The sequence below is a fragment of the Haliotis cracherodii genome, unplaced genomic scaffold (genome assembly GCF_022045235.1).
Source record: "Haliotis cracherodii isolate W230 unplaced genomic scaffold, xgHalCrac1.p SCAF_14, whole genome shotgun sequence".
Taxonomy (NCBI): domain Eukaryota; kingdom Metazoa; phylum Mollusca; class Gastropoda; order Lepetellida; family Haliotidae; genus Haliotis; species Haliotis cracherodii.
In genome coordinates this window covers 11,798,078-11,820,795 of record NW_027266269.1, presented here as the reverse complement: position 1 = coordinate 11,820,795, position 22,718 = coordinate 11,798,078, and the positions used below count along the sequence as shown (strand labels likewise).

Here is a 22,718-nt window from a genome sequence, read left to right as displayed (position 1 = left end):
GCTTTAACCACTAGGCCACCCGACCGCCCCTCAAAACGAAGGATCAGATAAAGGGGAATTGTGAATTCTGGATTCAAGCACTGGATTAAGGTCTTCTGACGCAGCTCTGCGCGGCGAATAGAGACACTGGACTATTTGTGTCGCTGACGAAGGCTCGGTAATAGCGCTCTGATATAACCAACATTCACAATCGTCACTCACTGTCCGAAAAATGAATAATATATAGTTTATACACAATATATAGTTATATTGATGTGAGCATTATCTTTTACAGGCACCACTCACTCACTCACTCACTCACTCACTCACTGTAGTATTTAATATTCATGACAACAACGGAGAAGTAGCATTCAATTAGTTATATTATGACTGATCATTATGGACAGACATAGCATCCTAGTATGAATAGAGCAATAAATGCATATGAAACCTTGTCCCGTGTGAACTTGACTTCATTCCGCCGTCAATCTCTCAAAAGACACACACCGAGATGATGCTTCATCACTTCTACTTTATTCAATGTTTAACTCCAGCGTGTAGGAGATATATATTTCGACATACCTGTAGCCCAGGGTACATTATACTCCAGACGGTATGTTTACCTTAACGTGTGCAAATATCGAAGAGGCAACACTCCAGATACGTAGTTGGTCGGTCTTCGTTCAAATAGATTATACATCACGTCTCCGGGTGGCGTTCGTTTTCTCCAGTGTGCGTGTCTGTGGGCGAGAATATACAGTTAACCATTGGTCGCATATGGCCGTATAAAACAGATAATATAAGGTAAGCCGTTCTCAGGTATAAGGCAGACACCGAACACTATTTCCCACCCCAGCAATTGGTACCCAGCAACCTCCGCTTCGGGCATATTGGCGCACATGCTTATTTTCTCAACATATGCCACACTTTCCCAGATTTCAGAAAATCGTCGTTTTCGTGGCGTGTTCCTGCATTGATGAAAAGGGATCGATCTTTCTTTAATTATTCTATGTTTTTTTGTTTTTTTTGGGTTTTTTTAATCATATATTATTATTATTTTTATTTATTTTTATTTTATTTTATTTTATTTTATTTTATTTTATTTATAATTATTATAATTATTATTATTATTATTATTATTATTATTATTATTATTATTATTATTTATTCAATTTTTTTTATTTATTTATTCTTATTTTTTTTAATTTAGTTATTTTTTTTGGGGGGTGTGGTGTGGTGGTGTCCTTTATTTTGAATAAAATAATATCTGGTTTTGTAGGTGTAGGCCCCACCCACCATATCAGATGGTCGGTCTCTACATGGTTGAGATGGACAAGCTCGATGACCTGCGTGTTATCCTACTCTGGAGGCGTGTAACGTTGTTCATTATCTCCATTATTTACAGGGCGCCTTCGTATAACTGATTGTGTCGTTAAACAACATTCTATCATGAAATTGGAAATTACTTGATTCTGATTGGTCAATCAGAGGCTATTAAATCACAATAAAACCCCTCTAATAGAAACAACCGGTTTGACGGCCGCATATATTCTAATATAAGCTAATATTCATAGAATAGTACTTTTTGCAGTCATTATCTTTTGGCATATTTACAAAATTTAAGGCTACAAAATGCAAATTCGTGGTTACTACAATAATCAAAGGATGTGTGGCAAAACATTTCGTGCAGAAAACACGACATAAATCTACGAACGGAATGTATTTACATTTTGCGGATATAAGACAGCTTAGAATTTGGCGCGTTGTGACGTCATATCTTTTGTGTCACAATGAGCGATATGCCGTCATAATGGTGACCTGCGGTGTAAAACGAAAACTTTCCAAAGCTTGCTTAGTTTTCTTTAGGGTCGCCCAACTTATGTTAGCTTACCAAGTTGCCATGCTTATATGGTTTCAATGTCTGTTATATACTGAACAACAAAAGTTCCTGTGACATTGAATAAGATTTAATGCAATGTTATGTTTTTTACCTAATCTGAAAAAAATTCGGTTTGCAACAGATAAAAGACTCCTGTAAGTGTTCAAATGGTTTAATTTGCCATACTGACTTCAGAAAATGCGGGATTTCAGAAAAAAACATGAACATGCCAAAATGTCAATTTACACATAAATAGCGTGTGTGTCCACCTCTGGGTGCGATGCACGAAACGCATCTTCGTCTCATGGAATGGACCAGGCGTCGCACAAAGTCCCGTGGGATATCTGTCCATATCTGCTGGAGCCTGTTTCGAAGTTCCTGGAGTATCTGTGGAACACGTCCTCTGTCTTGCTGTAATCCCACTCTATTCCATAACGCTGCCGCCCCCGAACCGATCTTCTTCCATGACACAATGATTGACGTAACGTTCACCTCGAAGTCGGTACACTCGAATCCGACCATCTCTGTGGCTGAGATGAAAACCAGACTCGTCAGTGAATAGAACTTGACCCCACTGCATGGCCGTCCAGCGTAGACGCTGTCTGCACCACTTTAGACGTGCTTGACGGTGGTTTCCTGTCAAAATGGGACGTCTGGTGTGTCTTCTGGCGACAATCCCTGAGGCGCCGACGTACGGTTTGTGAAGATATTCGTCAAAGGCCAGGGATGCTTCTTGCAGTCACTGTTGCTTGCTAGAATCCATTTCGTAGGTGTGTTGTTCGAATCCAGCTGTATTGTCGATTATTGGTTACGCGTGGCCTGCCACTCCGACGATGGTCTCTGACTCTTCGTCTGTTGCCAACGTTGTCATGAACACCAAATGTTGTTTCTATGGACGTTAAATTGTCTTTCAACATCACTCTCGATCCTGCTTCAAGCATACCAATGGCTCGCAGACACTTATTTTCGGACAGGCGTGGCATAATGTTGATTAATTGCGTAATCTTGTTGTTTTTCTGAGTGGTTGTTGTCAGCACGATGATAAACAATGCATATGGAATACCGTTAACGCACATGTTTTATACCCATTCTTGTTCCGATTTTGCACTGAAACAGCCAAAAGTACCTAAAGTACAAGACAACATTTGCGTCAGATGTGTTGCAGATGCCATTGCAGCTTACCACATTTTCGAGACGAGAGAAGAGCTGTTAGCATTGACATCCGGGAATATTTTTTGTGGGTCCAAAATAATTTATTCAGCTCCTGAGTGTCTTGAAGCACAGACAAACATATGTCTCAAATACAATATTTCTGATTTCAGGATGGCGCCTTCAAAGTCAAGGTGTCTAAATCGTCATGTCAATGTCAGCGCTGTCAGTGACGCAAGAGGTTGCAACTACCAGCGGGCGCTTCAAAGGAAAACGTCTATCAGTCCTTGGAAAGACGTATATCATTGAATGCCTTTTGCTAAACCGCCTTTAGGAGATGTCCGCTTCAAGCATCCTGTTGCTTTTGAGCCATGGGATACAGGTGTCAGAAATGCCGAATATCCCAGGCCATCTTGTATCCAGTCACCAACACAATACAATCCGGAATCTTTCAAATAGACACCTAATGACTACAGCGAGGACTGTCTACACTTGTCAGTCTGGGCATAATCAAACAATTCTGCTGACCTTTCCGTAATGATCTTGGTGCACGGTGGTGTTTTTTTGTTGGTTTTTTTTGTTGTTGTTTTTTTTTTTTTTTTGGGGGGGGGGGGGGGGGGGGTTCTGCGCGAATGCCTATTTACGACGGGGCCATTCTCGCCGGGGAAAACAATGTGGTCGTGGTGACCCTCAACTACAGACTAGGACCCCTAGGCTTCGGGTACCTGGGAGCGGGAACGATGCCAGGCAACATGGGCTTGATGGACCAAAGAATGGCATTCAAATGGGTCAAGGAAAACATTGCCAATTTTGGTGGAGATCCCAACCGAATTACCATATTTGGGGAGAGTCCTGGTGCAATCTCAGCTGGTCTTCATTTACTGTCTCCCTTGTCACGCGGTACTTTTGATAGAGCAATCATGGACAGTGGACCAATTACAGAATCGTTTACATACCTAGACGCTGACACAAGTAAAGATATTACAACAAAGCTTGCTGAGAAACTCAAGTGTCCTACTTATTCCGAGGCTGATATGTTTCAGTGTTTCAAGAATGCGGATGCTCAGTCAATAGTGGACCTTCAGTCTACCCTCGGCGTCAGGAACGCCATCCCGTTTGCTCCAGTAGTTGATAAGTACTTTCTTCCAGATAACCCTAAGACACTGATGGCCAAAGGCGCATTTAAGAACATCCAGTTATTGCATGGTTTCAACAAGGACGAGGCAACTTTGCTTATTATGAGTTTGGTGACAGGGTTTCGAAATCTCACCTCTCCACCGCATACTCTGACTCTAAGCGCCACAGAATTTGAAATGTTGGTAACACGAACAATCATGACAGAGTCGACTGATAAGATTAAAGAGGCGCTAAGCATCTATTACCAGAGTCTGCAGCCTCCTGGAAACATCAACCACTTTGATGTCATCAACAATCTTCAAACCGACGCCACTTATATACGTCGAGTTTGGAAAAGAGTACTCGAAGATTAACCCCACGTATCTCTATGGCTTCAATCATCGCATCTCGTCAAACCCTTACCCTGCATGGATTGGAGCAACTCACTCCTACGAGACAGAGCTGGTGTTTGGCCTACCGTTGAATGCATCGCTTGGGTTCACCCCAGAAGAGGAGACTCTCAGCAGGAGGATGATGACCTACTGGACCAACTTTGCCAAGTCTGGGTGAGTCTGCACTACTGCTTATCAGCGATTCCTCCATGATGTAGACACCAATATACTCAGAGATGATGTTGCAGTTACCTTGGGACATGGGTTCGGGGATGAAAAAAACATACTTCAATTTATTTTTATTGTATTTGAAGGTGGTGATGGGGTTGCCTTGTGTTGCCTTCCTCGCTCGTAATGTCGTGTCTGTATCTCGAAGAGAAACGTATTTCTATTTTTTCTTAATCAAATGCTCTCAACATTGCAACAACCAAGCGGCTATCCTTGAAGTAACCTCCGAGTGAATATACTCAAAGAAAGCAGACCTGTTTATATACGTGTATACCACCATAAACGCAAACAATATTAAGTCAATTCTTAAGTAGTCAACACGCCAAAACATTCTAGTCTGCATGCATACCAATATCAACGTCACATTTTGGTCATCGTTATGTAATGTAAAAAAACATAGTTCAGCGCCAGCACCGACATCCTCGCGCATAATGTCGTGTCTGTATCTCCTCACGGGTACAAACTTTTTTTTCATCAGAGCTGAAAAATTTCAATAGTGTTACTCGAATGGATATTTGTATGGTTAGTAGAGTTCATCTGTTGCATATCCTTATACTGAGAAACGTATTTCTATTTTTTCTTAATCAAATGCTCTCAACATTGCAACAACCAAGCGGCTATCCTTGAAGTAACCTCCGAGTGAATAAGAAAGCAGACCTGTTTATATACGTGTATACCACCATAAACGCAAACAATATTAAGTCAATTCTTAAGTAGTCAACACGCCAAAACATTCTAGTCTGCAGACATACCAATATCAACGTCACATTTTGGTCATCGTTATGTAATGTAAAACAACATAGTTCAGCGCTAGCACCTTTATCAGCTGTACAGATATAAGCAAACTCCCTTATCTCCCTTCGTGTCTTATGACACCATATATCCCGCTTGACGTACATGTATGCCTTTCACAACAATATATTGCCAAATGGTTCGTTCATATCGACTTCATCACCAAAACCAGAAGCTTTTGTTACGTTTGTTGTTGTTAACCGCCGCACTCAACAATATAACAGCTCAATGACGACAATCCTGTGAATGTCATCTTGAGCTTCGATTCACGCAATTTGGATACGATGACATGTATCAACCAAGTCAACGATCCTGACAACCCGATCCCGTTATATAGTCGCCCCTGGGTTGCTGAAAAACAGTTTTTAGCGAGGTCTTCACGGGTTCCAAAATCTGTAATCTTCACCATTCCTCCAAGTGTTTACAGATACCATTTAATATTATTATCCTTACCGTCCTTATTTCAGCAATCCTAACTCCCCTGTGTCGGTGCCCGTCACCTGGCCGGCCTATGACAACACCAACATGAACTACCTGAAACTAGATGTTGGCAGTAAACTAGCAACGGGACAAGGACGTCATCAAGAGTGTACATTCGTCAACAATTTACTTCCCCTTATCCTAGGCTATACTGTCCAACGTAAGTTGTTCAATATCTTTTAAATTCTGTTTTCATTTTATCTTTCCTACCTGTGTGCCAAGTGCTCAAAAGCGTATTTGAAAGATTATGATTAACCTGTGTCAATTTTTATCACATCCATGTGAACATTATGATCCGAGGTAGAATAGGTCTTCAGCAACCCACGCTTGCCGTAAAAGGCGACTATGTTTGTCGTAAGAGGCCACTAGCGGGATCGGGTGGTCAGGCTCGCTGACTTGGTTGATACATGTCATCGTATCCTGATTTCTGTGGATCGATGCTCATGATGTCAATCACTGGATTGTCTGATACAGACTCGATTATTTACAGACCGCCATCATATGGCTGGAATATTGCTGAGTGCGGCGTTAAACAACAAACAAACATTCCTGCGTAGCATTTTAAACCTTTGGATAAGGGTATGTTAGTGAACATGTTGATGTTTTTCTTCAGACACAACCAAAGCACCCGTGTTCTACTGTTCGAGTGGCGGTGCAAGGGGTCTGTCGCAGAGCCTTCTCTTGCTAGCAGTTGTCTGCCTTTCTCTTGTCATCAGACAAGTTTATCTTCAATCCTGAAGACACGACGCACGTAACTCACGTCAAATCAAGTTTTTTGTGCATGACTTGTCAATATACTGGCCATTATTAACTTTAAGAAATAAACTGTTTAGAAATAGTTAACGTTAGTGCATAATTTAACATGGTGTATTTTACTGCAGACATTTAAGGATGAATGCGTATTGCCACGTTGGTGCAATGTAACCCGTTATTTTAGAACTGACTTTCACTTTCACTGACTTTGTGTGAGTGTCTTTTTTATTACATTATTTTACCTCAAAAGATGTTGGCCTAGATCTCTACACAGATGTATTAATAACGCTTGGCTTCGTGTTTACACTGACAACCAAGCATCAACCAAGCAACAACCAGCGGGATAGAATAGTTCAAGAGCGTTGAAATGAGTAGTCAAATAATACCACCATTGAATGAGAAAGGTCTGTGTCAGTCACAATGACAGCGCGTCGTAATACATTTACATGAATTACAAGACGACACAATGTGTCTGTTAGCCTAGACACGAGTCGAGTAGATATTACGATAGTTTGGAGGTGAATTTCTTCGTTTTGTTCACCAGGATGGGTCGTAGCGGGGATATTCGTAAACGTTGATGCTGTCAAAGTCAATAGCGCTGAGTTCAAGATTAAAATATTCGCGCTAGGGACTTCCCAGGGGTTGAAGGAGTCCGCCAGTGTTGTCCTCATTTCAAGAACACGGTCTCGTGAAAACAACTTCATACGAACGTCGGGGCGGTCAGGTAGCCTTGTGGTTAAAGCGTTAGCTCGTCATGCCGAAGACCCGGGTTCGATTACCGACATGGGTACAATGTGTGAAGCCCATTTCTGGTGTCCCCCGCCGTGATATTGCTGGACTATTGCTTAAAGCGGCGTAAAACCATACTAAGTCACTCACTCACTCACTCACTCACTCATACGAACGTCAATTTCGAGGTCATGCGGAAAAGCGGTTTATCGTGAAAACTTCAAATAAAAAAAGTATAACATTTTATAACGGTTGTTTGCTTGGTAAAGACACTGTTATCTGTACCGAAACGTTAAAGCCCATACTTCGAGTGAGTGAGTGAGTGAGTGAGCCTCCGTCTCTAAAAAAACATTTTTACATACATAAACCTAAAGTATTTTGTCGATGTTGATTCGTCTTATAAATGAAAAATATCACATTTTCTAAAGTTTTAATTTGATTTATAATTCCACACGGAATCTTTCACAATATGCAATGTCGCAATGCTTAACCTGTTCGGTACATAGTATGGCGGTGACTACAGCATTTCTTAGCAGGAGATTGAAATTGAGAATATACAAACAGCTGAGACACGGTGCATAATAACACGCGTGAATTGGATTGCATTGAGTTGAATTGCGCAAAGCCTAGGTATTGAAACATGCATAAAGGCCCCGGTATGTTGTGTTAAATAGAAAGGAATAACATGTCGACAGTATGGAGTGCACTTTGCACACGATATGGTACAGGGGAACAGTTTGATCTTCAGCCACCCATGCTTGCCGTTAGAGACGACTAACGGGATTGAGTGCTGAGGGTCACTGACTTGGTTGATGCATGTCATCGTATCCCAATTGCGTGACTCATGATGTCAACGAAGGGACTTATGTAGCTAAATATATAATACATAGTGAGTAAAATGTGTCTGGTAGGTGGTAGGTGGTTATGCAATGTATATTTATGCTTGTGTGTGGTGACATTCATGTACATTTGGTCAAGCAGTTCCTGAGATAGGAGAACAGCAACAACGTTTGTGTACAGATGGTGGTGCCAAAGGACATATAAACACAGATTTTTTCACAGGCTTATTCCATCGTTGATCACAACATCAATCACAGGATTATCTGGTCGCATGATAAGAATCCTAGGTGATGCAGTTCAGTCCTCGAAAGTATCTCTTCAAAACAGCTCCATATTCTATCCAGTGTTTGACATACAGTAAAGTACGGTTATAACGAACACGCTTATAACGAACTGACGGATATAACGAACTTACTTTTTGGTCCCGACTACTTGCTGTCGTCATGCTGTATATGTACTTATAACGAATTACGGTTATAACGAAATTAAATTAGTAGTCCCTTTGAGTTCGTTATAACCGTAGTTTACTGTAGTATCAAAAGATTGCTTTCCAGTCGGAATAGTTGGCCTTAAAATTTAATAGCCAGTTTAAAATTTCAGGGAAACTGCACGGACTATTTTGGAAGAAAAGTTCCTTCCCAACGTGGTTTTTTTCCTACTCCAGCATTCGCCCCCGTGTCTCTTCATCGCTCATTTTTTGCTTAATCCCTTGAAAAAGGAATGCATGCTGCGCCATTGAGATGTGTCTGAACTGAACTTTTATTTTCTCTCAGACAGCTATCAGCGGCATCAGAGGTACAAAATTTATTCAACAACATTACACATGTACATATGATTATAGAATAGATACAAAAATATCAGACTCAGGTCACAGTCAAATTGCCAAATAAACGCGAAAACATTTATTTTTCCAGCAATATTTAACATGTGCATTTGTTAACTCTTTCAACACCAGTCAGCAAGTCAAAAACATTTAAGCCAACGCATTCATAAAGTCCTGATTAAGCACCAAGGAAGCGACAATTGTGTCGCATTTTCGACAACTTTCATTAATTAAATATCAAGTAACTTGTTTCTTTTTATATATCCATCGTATAAGTAATCGGAAAACGATGATAAATAGAATTTTCAATGTACATGTTGTCTATCGTCACATATCCGGAAAGCGGCTTTCCATTCAGTAACATGAGAAAATACTGGGCGACACCTCCGTTTTCGAAGCTTCGTATGAGGTGAGGTGAAATGTGGTTTAACATCGCGTCCAAGATTATTGCACTTATATAGCAACGTGCATGTACGTGTGTGTGTTTGTGTTGCTGCTTGTACTAGTCCGGACTGATGCCGATTTATAGTGCTAGGTCACTGAGATACCATGCCGCAGTTTAACATGAATACCCCACTCAGACACAGTATATTGACTCCGAGCCTACCAGTCCTTGTTTTAGCCCCTTACTGCCGAGCACCAGACAGGGTAACAACAAGTACCATCTTTTAACGTCTTTTGGTATGACGCGGCTGGGGATGGAACCCCGGACCTTCCGCTCTCCGGGCGGACGCTCTACCGCTAGACCACGGAGGCGGTATCTTTGTATGAAAAACAGATGCGAACATTCGTAGATGTAACAAGCGATTTTATTGAAATATCCGATAGAGATTGGTATCTAATGGCGACTTTTGCCGTAATCAAGTATAAAGACCGTGATTCGTCAAATCCAAACACGCGATCTGGGCAGTCAATAAGATGACAGCAATGGATACCGTCCCTCTGTATAATGTATTTCAGCAAGAAATTAGAAAAGCTTGATAGCGGTGTAGGTCGCTGCTTCGAAACGTCATTAAATGCAATAAATCAGAAGTTGTTTTCCAAAAGGTTGTATACGTTTTCGTATTTATTCTAGGTTACGATCTGAAACAAAGGTTGTTTCGTGTCCGGGCCTAAAAATCAATGTTACTAATACCAGATTTTAATTGTATTACATTACACGAGATTCCGGGGTAGAATAGGTCTTCAACCAATGCTTGCCGTAAAAGGTGACTAACGGGATCGGGTGGTCAGGCTCGCTGACTTGGTTGATGCATGTCATCGTATTCCAATTGCGTAGATCGATGCTCATGATATTAATCACTGGATTGTCTGGTCCAGACTCGATTATTTACAGACCGCCGTCATATAGCTGGAATATTGCTGAGTGCGGCGTTAAACAACAAACGAACCAAACAAACAACCAACCAACATTACACGATCGCACGAAAAGATGGGAGGGCACAAATATATATGTGGATTTTATTTTTTACTTCATGTAACATATTTAACGATTTGCTTGACACGTCTTTATATTGCTCATTGACATGTTTCGGGACTCTTGGCGTGTTGGTCGGCGTCCAGTGGTGTTGAAAGAGTATCACAGCTTGTGGTTATTTTAACAACCAATCACAACACGTTTGTTTGTCAGTGTTACCGTCACTCAAACAAGAGTGAGTGAGTTGGGTTTAACGCCGCTTTTAACAGTATTCCAGTTATATCATGGCGTGTCAGCTTAATATGGGAGGAAAGCCCGAAGTGATGCAGGTCTCAGACGTTTAACATTTTGGTGAGACCCACGAGCACGGGTATGGTGCTGATAAATTTTAGAAACATAATCGGGGCGAACCGGGATTCGAACCCAATCATAGGTTTCTGGCGTGCCCAAGGGACGCAACTCTGAACAGCGAATCGCAGCGCCTTAGACGACTGGGCCATCCGTGCCCCCTCAAACAAGATGAAGGGGGGTACCTTTTACCTCTCAACCTAAATTCCTCACAAATATTCAGTTGACTTTTTTCTTTTGATTGTTGTATTGATCTATAGAAAAGGGGGAACCTTATATTATATTTTGATTAACAAAGAGGACTGCATAAAAAATCACCGTTAAAACTTCAGTAGCCTGTCGGGACATTTCAGAAGCGTTAGCCCGACAGAAATTTTACGAGCCACGGGCTAGCGGTCTATATGTGGCACACTTTTCTGATCTACGACCAAAACTAGTTTGTGTAATGTAAACTGTCTGTGACAACTTCCACACATGTAGGCCACTGCTGCTCCACAGTAGAAGACGAATAGATGGGAGGCCTAGCTTGGCAAACCTTGAGTATATGTCAACATCAAGTGACGGTACGTAAAGTTCTGCCCGCGAGTCACGTGTCGAGTTCAATGAAACTCAATTCAGCTCGATCCACATGCACAGATCTATGTCAATCTTAACACTGAACGGACGTGTCGCCATACCAGTATTTGATAGCAGATTTCGCACTGATTAGTAAACCATCAAGGTAAGTTTATTACTTTTTATGTTCAACAGTTCTTATTATAATTACACACCCTTTGTATTCACGTTGTACAAACAAGGAATATGTCAAAATGTGGACTGAATTTATTTACAGAACAGAGTTTTTTTTACTTTTTAGTCATTTTATTTTAAAAATAGAATATGTGTTCTTATTTGTATTTTGATTTTATCATTTACAGATCAGATTTTACTCTAAGATGTAGTACTAAAACTTGTTAACTCGTGACCATGGAGGTTTAATATATATTTATGAGTTTGCTATATTATACAAGAGTTAGGCAATCAATCCCTTTCATATTAGGCAAGGTACAGTATTCCGATTTTACCCTGACCTACTTAATATGAATAGGTGCCGAGTTTCCTTTGATGTGAGCAGCACAAATACTCAAACCTAACAAAGAGTTTAGTTAAACCTAGGACGACCATGCGCTCAAGACAGATTTAATTTGAAGACACACATATGTGCCTTTGTTGCCCAAGTGGTAGCGAAGGAGGTGTGTCTGTTGGATAGCAGGTGAGTGTGGTGTGTGCCATCATAATTGATTAGGATTGATCGAATACCAGAATTGACCCGATTTCATTAGATCCTTTGTTTGACATTGTCAACTCCATGACTGCATGTGTGTCCAGTTATAAGATCTACATCCTATAAGAACTACAGCATAAAACTTTAAACGTTATGGTATAGTGGTCAGGACGATAGGTGTTAATTACATTTATGTTAATTGACTGGCCAGCTTTTTACTGCCATAGGAACTACATGATACTTGATGTCTCATTATGCACTTTATTTACCTTCCTACATACATGATAATGTAACACTCATGCATATAATTTTACGAAGTCAAAGTCAGCCATTTGAGCGTCTTCGGGATTTATAACATGGTGCCCCGATTGTGATTTCAGTGAGGGGCACGCGTGGCCCAGTCGTCTTAGGCGCTGCGATTTGCTGTGCATAGTTGTGTCCCTTGTGCACGCCAGAAACCTGTGATTGTGGGTTCGAAAACCGGTTCGCCCCAATTAAGTTTATAGGTTTGTCAGCACCATACCCGTGCTCGTGGGTTTTACCGAAGTGGTAAACGTCTGAGACCTGCATCACTTCGGGCTTTCCTCCCACAATAAGCTGACACGCCGGGATATAACTGGAATACTGTTAAAAGCGGCGTTAAACCCAACTCACTCACTCACTCACTCACTCCTACATACATGATAACATAACACTCATACATATAATTTTACGAAGTCAAAGTCAGCCATCTTTGCATTCAAGTTGTCATACACTCTCAACATACAACAAAGTCATAACGAAGTCAGCCTCGTTTAACATAGCAGCTCACGCAAAGGAGTTTTCTCTTGTCTTTACAGTTGAACTTTAGTCTTTCAAGACTGTGCTCGTTCCCTCTCTAGATTCACTTCATCGGGGTGGGGCAGCACTGATATCAATCTGGCCCAGTTGGGCTCGTTCACATCTCTCAATGGCACTGATGATGTCAGTAAATCTGAAGAGATTAGGTTGATGATATGGCAAGGATTTGTTGGGTCGAGAATGGAATCCTTCTGAGTTGTTTGTTCTTGGTCCAGTCTTCAGGTAGTGGTTCCACAGACTGATAGGAAACAAAGCACCATAATCAACCCATGTTGCCATAACAGTCATTGATCTCCTCACTGCGCGTCATCCATTTTTAGACCTCAGGCTCTTCTCTGTATAATACTGCCAGATCAAGTGTGTGTGTCTGTCTCCAGATAGGCCCGTGAAGATCCGGGGTAGAATAGGTCTTCAGCAACACATGCTTGCCGTGTAAGGCGACTATGCTTGTCGTAAGAGGCGACTAACGGGATCGGGTGGTCATGCTCGCTGACTTGATTGATGCATGTCATCGATCCCAATTGCGTGGATCGATGCTCATGTTGTCAATCACTGGATTGTCTGGTCCAGACTTGATTATTCACAGACCGCCATCATATTGCTGGAATAGTGCTGAGTGCGGCGTTAAACAACAAACAAACTGTCTCCAGATGGCTTGTGCAAAGTGGAACAAGCACCCTTTCACTTCTGCATCAGGGAATTCAAGGTTGGCTGCTGGAATGGCTGGAGCTTCAAAATCAGTCTGGATTATGGCAGGACGGAGAGGACAATACAGGAAGTCTTGATCACAGTCCTTATGTTTGCTGAAGAAGCGGCGGTCGGTTACTCCTTGAAGGTCTGGGAGTAGGCCGAACACCAGAGGGTACATGGTTTTACCCTCCCTGACATGCAATAGTTGACTCCAAATAGGCTATAAGGGATAAGCTGATGTCACATCCGTATAAATCGTCTGAGCAGACAGAAAGGCTGTCAGTTTCAGTTTTCATCGCCGTCAGCGAAGAGCAGGTATCTGTGTCCATCTTTGGTCTGGGTAAAGGGTTCTTCTGTCTGAACGTCAGCTCGTGTCTGGAAGTGGTGGGAAACTTGCTCGTCTGTGTCTGTACATGCCGCTTGAGGCAATAGGAAATGATGGTAGGTGCTGCACTCTATCGTGTGGTAGTCGCAGTATCTCGTCATTGCAGATGCCTTCTACAGGTCTAGTTTCTTCTCTGGTCCTTCCTCTTAAGGTACAGTAAGCTGATAAATCTGACAAATCAGTGTCCGCATCACTGAATAGCCTAAAGACTTATGTGTTGAGAAAATGGATGATGTATCTAATAGGTTTGTTGATAAATTAAAAGACGCCTTCTGCAAACACGACAGTAAACAGTTCTGGTCCATGCTTTTGTGTACACCAGACCAGTTAACAAACTCAATCACACCCATGGACTTGATATGTCCCTTTGAGTCTCTATTTGGAGGCATGGGTGATGTTGATGACTATATTGATTTCTATTCAACTATCGACGACTTTGTAAATTCATTATCCGATGAACTTATTAATAATTCGGTTAATGAATAATATAGATAAAAGAAAAATCCCAAAAATGTTTTTAGACCATTCCGGTGTTATGAAATTTTTTGGTTTAACACAAATTATCTTGAAATAGTATCTTGCTATAAATATCTGGGTGTTCAATTTTCCTCATCAGCCTCAAGTTATCCAAATATTATGTTTCAAAAACTATAAGTATACAGCTTCATATCTTTGATATTAAAATCATGTCAATTTTATTATATGGATCGACCGCCTCCGTGGTCTAGAGGTAGAGCGTCCGCCCGGAGAGCGGAAGGTCCGGAGTTTGATCCCCGGCCGCGTCATACCAAACCATACGTTAAAAGATGGTACTTTAAGGGGCTAAAACAAGGACTGGTCGGCTCGGAGTCAGTATACTGTGTCTGAGTGGGGTATTCATGTTAAACTGCGGCATGGTATCTCAGTTAGCTAGCACTATAAATCGGCATCAGTCCGGTCTAGTACAAGCAGCCACACACACACACATACACGTGCATGCACGTCGCAATATAAGTGCAATAATCTTGGACGCGACGTTAAACCCCGTTTCACCTCACCTCACCCATTATATGGATCGGAGGTATGGGGCTTCCACCCATACCCAGATGTTAAATAATTTATGACAGGTTCATTACGGAATAAACAAAATCAACATCAACAACTAAGGGGTGACAGTGACCCTTTGCACAGCTTAATGACACATTTCCAATAAACAGCTTTCCCCCTAACTACTTTCTTCCAGTAACGGTAACCATGAAGACGAACTTGTGATTCCCCTTCTTAGTCAAGACAAATTCAAGTGTTCTCAGCCCAGCCACAGAATTAACTATTTTGAACTAAAGTCTGAAGTCTTATATACAGTTTGTAATTGAAATAACCAAAACTGATAAACGAATAACGCGTCAGCGTTGATATCAGGGCCTCACATATGAGAGATATAATAATGGCTTCTTCGGCTCGTTGGGGTCATATAAATTAATGCTCCGTCATCTTCGTACACAATGTGATACATGAGAAAATTTAAATTAATCATTATGCTTATGATTAGCCTGAAACACACATGTACCTAATCGCATCGATTCGACCATGTAAGGGATTCAGCTCAAAGCAGCATCGAAAAATCCCTGGGGATTCTGGGTTATAATTTGCTCTCAGCAACCCATGCTTGTCGGAAGAGGGAACTGAATGGTGGTCAGGTTCGATGAACTGTTTGATGGCGTGACATCGTACCCCGTCGACGTGGATCGTTGCTCACAATATGAATCTTTAGATTGTCTGGTCCAGACTCGATTATCTATAGGCCGCCGTCATGTAGTTGGAATATTGCTGAGTGCGGCGTTAACAAACATAGAGTAATATAATTACACCCGATGTCATCATATTAACTTACCAGCGATTCGTGAGTATACGTTCTGGAATTTAACACTCCCGAGATATAAGGTGAGGTGAAGTGCGTGCGTGTGTGTGCATTACAGAGTTGTACAATTATACTGATATCGCAGATGGTGCGAGGTAAAATTGGGTTCAACGTCACGTTCAAGATTATTTTACTCATATGGCGACGTGCAGGCTTGTACTAGTCGTGACTAGTGCCGGTTTTATCGTGCTAGCCCACTGGGTTTAGCCGATCACTCCTTGTTCTATCCCCTTAATACTGAGCTCCAGGCAGGGAAACAACAACTACCTGTATTTGACGTCTTCAGGTATGAAACAGCGTGGGATCAATCCGCCGACCTTCCACATTTGGGGCAGACGCTCTATCCACAAGACAAGGCGAGATATGAACGACATTGATGACATAAATGTTCGTTACAGTTCAGTGAATATGATACTTTACATCTTTTTCAGATAAACCATGACGTCATTACTCATCTGCGGCCTGGTTGCTGTTATCGTCAGTACCGGAAACAGCGCCTCGGGACAGGAAGTTGACACTACGCATGGCAAAATCATCGGTCTGCGAACTTCTGTCCTCAGTAAACCTATCGACACTTATTATGGCATCCCTTTCGCCAAACCACCTATAGGAGACCTCAGGTTTAAACACCCACAACCCATTGACCCTTGGCGACCGGAGGTCAAGGACGCCCGTGCACAGAAACCGTCATGCCAACAAGCGATACAGTTTTCATTGGGGATGGCCTGGAGAGCGATTCCTCCCAGCGTTAGCGAGGATTGTCTGTACATCAATGTATGGGCACCAGCTAATGTAACAGCAAATGCGAAACTCGCAACCATGGTATGGATCTATGGCGGCTCATTTACATCCGGATCTATCAACATGCCTTTGTATAGCGGGAAGTATCTTGCTGCTGAAAAAAACGTAATCGTGATGTCCATGAACTATCGTTTAGGAGCTCATGGATTTTTATATCTTGGCCCTGACACGTTTCCTGGAAACCAAGGTCTCATGGACCAGACACTTGCCCTACAGTGGATCCATAACAATGTTGAAAGATTCGGCGGAGATGCAAACATGATCACCTTATTTGGAGAAAGCGCTGGAGCAGGATCAGTTGGTCATCTTTTGTTATCCCCCAAATCGCGTGACCTCTTCACCCGTGCCATTTTACAAAGTGGATCCCCCTTACCAGCATGGGCAGTGCAGGAACCTTCGATGGCTATTGGCAGCACTAGAAGACTCGCGGAGATGTCGAACTGTTCTGCCAGATACGATGCTGATATTTACCAATGTATCAAAGACCTACCTCCAGGAACTATTGTAGATAACCAGGCGCGGGTTTTTGCTGTGGGTGGAGTACCATTCGGTCCAGTCGTTGATGGCTTCTTCTTGCCAGATACTCCAATAGCTCTCTTAGAAAAAGGGGAGATGAAGAAAACTGAAATCCTAATGGGAGTTAACAAGAACGAAGGCACCCTGTTCCTTCCATCTACTATGCCAACGGTATTTACTCTGTCGAATCAGATAAATGTTACTAGAACACAATTCCTATTAGCGGTGAGAATTTTCGCTGCAACAAATGGTCAATCATCAACTATGGTCAAGGCCATTATGGCCCAGTATGACGAAGTCCAAGTCCCTTCTCTCCGGAAAGACTACCTGGAAACTGTGGACAACATTCTTGGGGACAGTTACTTCAAGTGTCCATCTGCCAAACTGGCGGACTTCTATGCTGTAGAAAACGATGTGTACTTCTATTCCTTTGACCACCGGCTTTCCGCTTTCACTCTACCACTATGGATGGGAGTTCCACATTCGGCTGAGATGGAAATGATGTTTGGACAACCGCTTGGGGATGCCTTCGCAGGGCCGGAGGAGGAAAAATTAACAAGCCGGAGCATGATGACGTATTGGGCGAATTTTGCTAAAACTGGGCAAGTACTTTATAATGTAAATAGGAATTCAACGATTGAAAGGGACAATGTGGATTTTGAAATGATTTGATTTGTCTGTAAATTTTTTAATTTAATTTTTAAAAACTGTATTAATGCATGATGCGATTTGTAAAACGTTTCTGAATTCAGGTGTGAAGAATGTGTTACACAATAGCGTGTTGGATGAGAGCGAGTGAGTGAGTATGGGTTTGCGCCGCTTTTAGCAATATTCCAGCAATATCACGGCGGGGGACACCAGAAATGGGCTTCTCACATTGAACTCATGTTGGGAATCGAACCCGGGTCTTCGACCATAACCAGTAGGTTACCCCACCGCCCGTTTTGAGCTAGAATTAAGTCGATCAAATTATACAAAACCGCTGTGTCTCTTCAAGTACCTGTCAGCTGAATCTGAATTATTATTATTATTATTATTATTGTTGTTGTTGTTGTTGTTGTTGTTGTTGTTATAATAAAAATGCAGCAGAGAGGGTTTGGGTGATCCTGGCACAGTCAGGCTGGTTGGGCTCATCATCAGCTCATGGCCCTTTCCCTCTCTACACGCAGCCCAGACAGCGACTGTGACTTCTCCCAGGAAGCGCTGCCTAGTCAAACCTACCCAGAGCCTTTACTATTACGAGCAATAGTACTACTACTACTGAATTGGACGCGACAAAGAGAACTTCAGTGCTATCTTACCAGTTCAATGATTACTCTTGCGAGTGTGTAACAAAAGCAATTATATTATAATATTTCATTTTATTTCAGAAAAAAAAAATATCTTTGTCAATGTTTTGGCAATGGATATATTGTTGTATTTGTATTTGAACGAAATTCTCTTGTAGAAGGTTAAATTTGGACTAACAAGTATTGAGAAACAACACTATTAACGTCTGGTGTGATCATATTTGGCAGCAACCCAAACCTACCGGAAACACCCAACTTTCAATGGCCTAGATACAGCACGACTGATGAAACCTTCCTTGTCTTCACGGCTGCCGGACAGTCAACCAATCAGGGCTTGAGGAAGCAGCAGTGCGTGTTCTGGGACACTCTCATGCCACTGATCATCGAGAACGACGATACGCGTACAGGCTCTGAAAGTAAGTCAGCCATTGTTTGCTTGCTTGCTTGCTTGCGTGCGTGCGTGCGTGCGTGCGTGCGTTAGTGAATCAGTGAGTGAGTGAGTGAGTGAGTGAGTGAGTCAGTGAGTCAATGAGTGAGTGAGTGAGTGAGTGAGTCAATGAGTGAGTGAGTGAGTGAGTGAGTGAGTGAGTGAGTGAGTCAGTGAGTGAGTCAGTGAGTGAGTCAGTGAGTGAGTGAGTCAATGAGTGAGTCAGTGAGTGAGTGAGTCAGTGAGTGAGTCAGTGAGTGAGTGAGTCAATGAGTGAGTCAGTGAGTGAGTGAGTCAGTGAGTGAGTCAGTGAGTGAGTGAGTCAATGAGTGAGTCAGTGAGTGAGTGAGTCAATGAGTGAGTCAGTGAGTGAGTGAGTCAATGAGTGAGTCAGTGAGTGAGTGAGTCAGTGAGTGAGTGAGTCAATGAGTGAGTCAGTGAGTGAGTGAGTCAATGAGTGAGTCAGTGAGTCAATGAGTGAGTCAGTGAGTGAGTGAGTCAATGAGTGAGTCAGTGAGTGAGTGAGTCAATGAGTGAGTGAGTGAGTCAGTGAGTGAGTGAGTCAGTGAGTGAGTCAGTGAGTGAGTGAGTGAGCCAGTGAGTGAGTGAGTCAATGAGTGAGTGAGTGAGTGAGTGAGTGAGTCAGTGAGTGAGTGAGTGAGTCAGTGAGTCAGTGAGTCAATGAGTGAGTCAGTGAGTGAGTGAGTCAGTGAGTGAGTCAGTGAGTCAATGAGTGAGTCAGTGAGTGAGTCAGTCAGTGAGTGAGTCAGTGAGTCAGTGAGTCAGTCAGTGAGTCAGTGAGTGAGTCAGTGAGTGAGTCAGTGAGTCAGTCAGTGAGTGAGTGAGTCAGTGAGTCAATGAGTGAGTCAGTGAGTGAATCAGTCAGTGAGTGAGTCAGTGAGTCAGTGAGTCAGTCAGTGAGTCAGTCAGTGAGTCAGTGAGTGAGTGAGTGAGTGAGTGAGTGAGTCAGTGAGTCAGTCAGTGAGTCAGTGAGTGAGTGAGTCAGTGAGTCAGTCAGTGAGTCAGTGAGTCAGTGAGTCAATGAGTGAGTCAGTGAGTGAGCTACTTGTGGCAAACCTCTGTAACAGTTCTGCGAGATTTCATACGTTTATTGTCAATTTCATGCTTCAAAATTATACTCATTTACAAATATTTTTTGAGAGTGTGACGTACATGGAAACTATTGGCGTCTGTGTATTCATCCTGGTGTTCAACGTATGTGCGGTTATATGTGCTGACATCGACTCAAGTAGGGAAACAAACGATGCGATCATGTGTGAAGATATTCAAACTCCTGACTGACAAGAATATACTCCTTACTGACACGAGTACACTCCTTACTGACACGAATATACTACTTACTGTCCAGAACATACTCCTTACGGACTGTAATGTACTCCTTAATGACCGGAATATACTCCTTACTGACACGAGTATACTCCTTACTGTCCAGAATACACTCCTTACTGTCCAGAACATACCCCTTACGGACTGGAATATATTCCTTACTGACCGGAATATACCCCTTACTGACCAGAATACACTCATTTGTGACACGAGTATACTGACAAGAATATACTCCTTACTGACAAGAATTCACCCCTTACTGACAAGAATATGCCCCTTACTGTCAAGAATATACTCCTCATGGACAAACTACCCTCCTTCCTGACATGAATATCAATACACTTCTAACCCTGGCCTCGACGTACCAAAAGACGTTACAAGATGGTACTTGTTTTTTCCCTGCCTGGTACTCGGTATTAAGGGGATTAGATAAGGCCTGGTCGGCACAGAGCCACGATGTGTTGGAAAAAGCACGTCAGATGTTTTTTTTATGAACTTTAAAACCCGAATCCAACGGTTTCCCCGGGGATGAGGGTTTTAAACCTCTTTAAATACCCGAGGGTAAGTGTTTTATATAACTCATAAACCGATAAAAGAAACTTAAAGCAACATTTATCAACATTTTTATGTTTCAAACATAATTTCCTAAACCTCAGGAAACGGGGGTGAAATCATCACTACATCTGGGTGTAACAGCGTCCGTACCAATACCTCAATGTCAACCGCCATGCTTTCTACGATAGGTCAAAAGGTGTTGTGTGTGAGATTACGTCACAGCCAGAGATATAACATGTGATTCTTCTGTTTCAGCGACGACAGAGAAAGTTGTGTACGTGTGTCAAAACGATGGAAGCAGAATGTCACTTTCATTGGGATTGTTTTGGGGCGTGGCACTTGCAACTCTATTTAGTATTGAAACATAAACAACCACGTCAAGTCGACTCCTTATCCTACCTTAAACAATCAACATCCAATAATTTCATGCCAAATTGTATTGTTTTCTGAAGAAATGACACAGCAACTGCGTCACATAATGAAAAGGCCGACTTACTTGTCTTCTTTCATTTCTGTTTCTAACAATGGTAAGATGGAAATTATTTGAGAATAATAAAAAATATATACTGATCACTTCAATCTTCGTTTTGACTCCTTGTCTTTGTTTGATCAGGGACACCGTGTCGCAATGACAGAAACCATTGATCATAGCTTCGAATCTCAGATCCGTCCTGATTATATTTTTAGGTTTGTCAGCACCATACCCATGCTCGCTGGTTTCACCTACGTGGTAAGCGTCTAAAAACGTCCTCATTCAGGGTTTTCCTAAAGCCTACATATACGACTGGTATACTGTTGTTTAAGGCGGCGATAAATCAGTTGCACACTAGCTAACTGAGGCCCACCCACGCACCCAGCCTCTCTCCCTCCAACCCACTCAATAACTCACTCACTCTTCCTGTGACCGACATACGAATAGTCAACGTACTGATTCCAAGGGGGCCGCGATAAAACACTCACTAACCCACCGACTCGCTCACTGAGGTCAACACACAACCCAGCCTCTTGCCTCGTCAGTCAACACTAACTCTCTTCCCGTGACCGACATACGAATATTCAATGTACTGATTCCAAGGCGCATACCGAACAATGCATTTAACCCTGAGTATTCCCGATAGCCTGTGTGTTTCAAGTACCCGATGCGTGTTTCGTTCAGTGTAGAACAAGTGTCCAATACGCAATGATTGAGTCCTGGGTCCACATGCACGAACCGATATCAGCGCTATGGTGATCTTAACTCCCATTCATTAACGTAGGTGTACGATAGTCGTAGAGCTAAGATCAGTTTGTGCATGTGGGTCCTGGGCCTGGCCACCGCCTCCGTGGACTAATGGTCGAGCGTCCGCCCGGAGAGCGGAAGGTCCGGGGTTCCATCCCCAGCCGCGTCATACCAAAAGACGTTAAAAGGTGGTACTTGTTGTTACCCTGTCTGGCGCTTGGCAGGGGGCTGAAACAAGGACTGGTCGGCTCGGAGTCAGTAAACTGTGTCTGAGTGGGGTATTCATGTTAAACTGCGGCATGGTATCTCAGTGTGCTAGCACTATATATCGGCATCAGTCCGGACTAGTACAAGCAGCCACACACACACACATACACGTGCATGCACGTCGCTATATAAGTGCAATAATCTTGGACACGACGTTAAACCCCATTCACCTCACCTCACCTGGGCCTGGGTCCGAAAAGGGTTTCTTAGCGTTACGAATCTCATTAATTTATCAAAGAGTTTTGTCATACCTTTTATGGTAGAAACATCATACCGACACAGTCCCTACCACTTCC

At 42.5% G+C, this 22,718-nt stretch overlaps 2 protein-coding genes across 3 annotated transcripts; both read left to right on the top strand.

The window, feature by feature from the left end:
* Positions 1-3,639: 3,639 nt before the first annotated feature.
* On the top strand, positions 3,640-6,753 carry LOC139460218 (acetylcholinesterase-like). The gene is made up of 4 exons (XM_071241727.1): positions 3,640-4,142; positions 4,393-4,689; positions 6,003-6,175; positions 6,629-6,753. Exons 1-4 carry the CDS (start codon positions 3,640-3,642, stop codon positions 6,751-6,753), a joined length of 1,098 nt encoding a protein of 365 aa, XP_071097828.1.
* A 4,771-nt stretch (positions 6,754-11,524) lies between these two features.
* LOC139460554 (acetylcholinesterase-like) lies at positions 11,525-21,491 on the top strand. 2 transcript variants are annotated; one of them, XM_071242020.1, is made up of 4 exons: positions 11,525-11,646; positions 16,433-17,920; positions 18,836-19,023; positions 21,192-21,491. In XM_071242020.1, the coding sequence occupies exons 2-4, from the start codon at positions 16,440-16,442 to the stop codon at positions 21,302-21,304; spliced, it is 1,782 nt and encodes a 593-aa protein (XP_071098121.1). In that variant the 5' UTR covers positions 11,525-11,646; positions 16,433-16,439; the 3' UTR covers positions 21,305-21,491. The 2 variants fall into 2 exon arrangements, with proteins under 2 accessions (XP_071098121.1, XP_071098122.1); XM_071242021.1 differs by lacking the exon at positions 11,525-11,646 and adding an exon at positions 12,092-12,177.
* The last annotated feature ends 1,227 nt before the right edge of the window (positions 21,492-22,718 follow it).

What these genes read in the sequence shown, in the direction of transcription:
- LOC139460218 (XM_071241727.1), top strand. Translation starts at nt 3,640, where the DNA reads ATGCCTATTTACGACGGGGCCATTCTCGCCGGGGAAAACAATGTGGTC. An exon ending in TTTGCTCCAGTAGTTGATAA is followed by an intron (nt 4,143 to 4,392) that starts GTACTTTCTTCC and finishes ATCTATTACCAG; the next exon opens with AGTCTGCAGCCTCCTGGAAA. An exon ending in ACCAACTTTGCCAAGTCTGG is followed by an intron (nt 4,690 to 6,002) that starts GTGAGTCTGCAC and finishes TCCTTATTTCAG; the next exon opens with CAATCCTAACTCCCCTGTGT.
- LOC139460554 (XM_071242020.1), top strand. Translation starts at nt 16,440, where the DNA reads ATGACGTCATTACTCATCTGCGGCCTGGTTGCTGTTATCGTCAGTACC. An exon ending in GCGAATTTTGCTAAAACTGG is followed by an intron (nt 17,921 to 18,835) that starts GCAAGTACTTTA and finishes CATATTTGGCAG; the next exon opens with CAACCCAAACCTACCGGAAA. An exon ending in TACGCGTACAGGCTCTGAAA is followed by an intron (nt 19,024 to 21,191) that starts GTAAGTCAGCCA and finishes CTTCTGTTTCAG; the next exon opens with CGACGACAGAGAAAGTTGTG.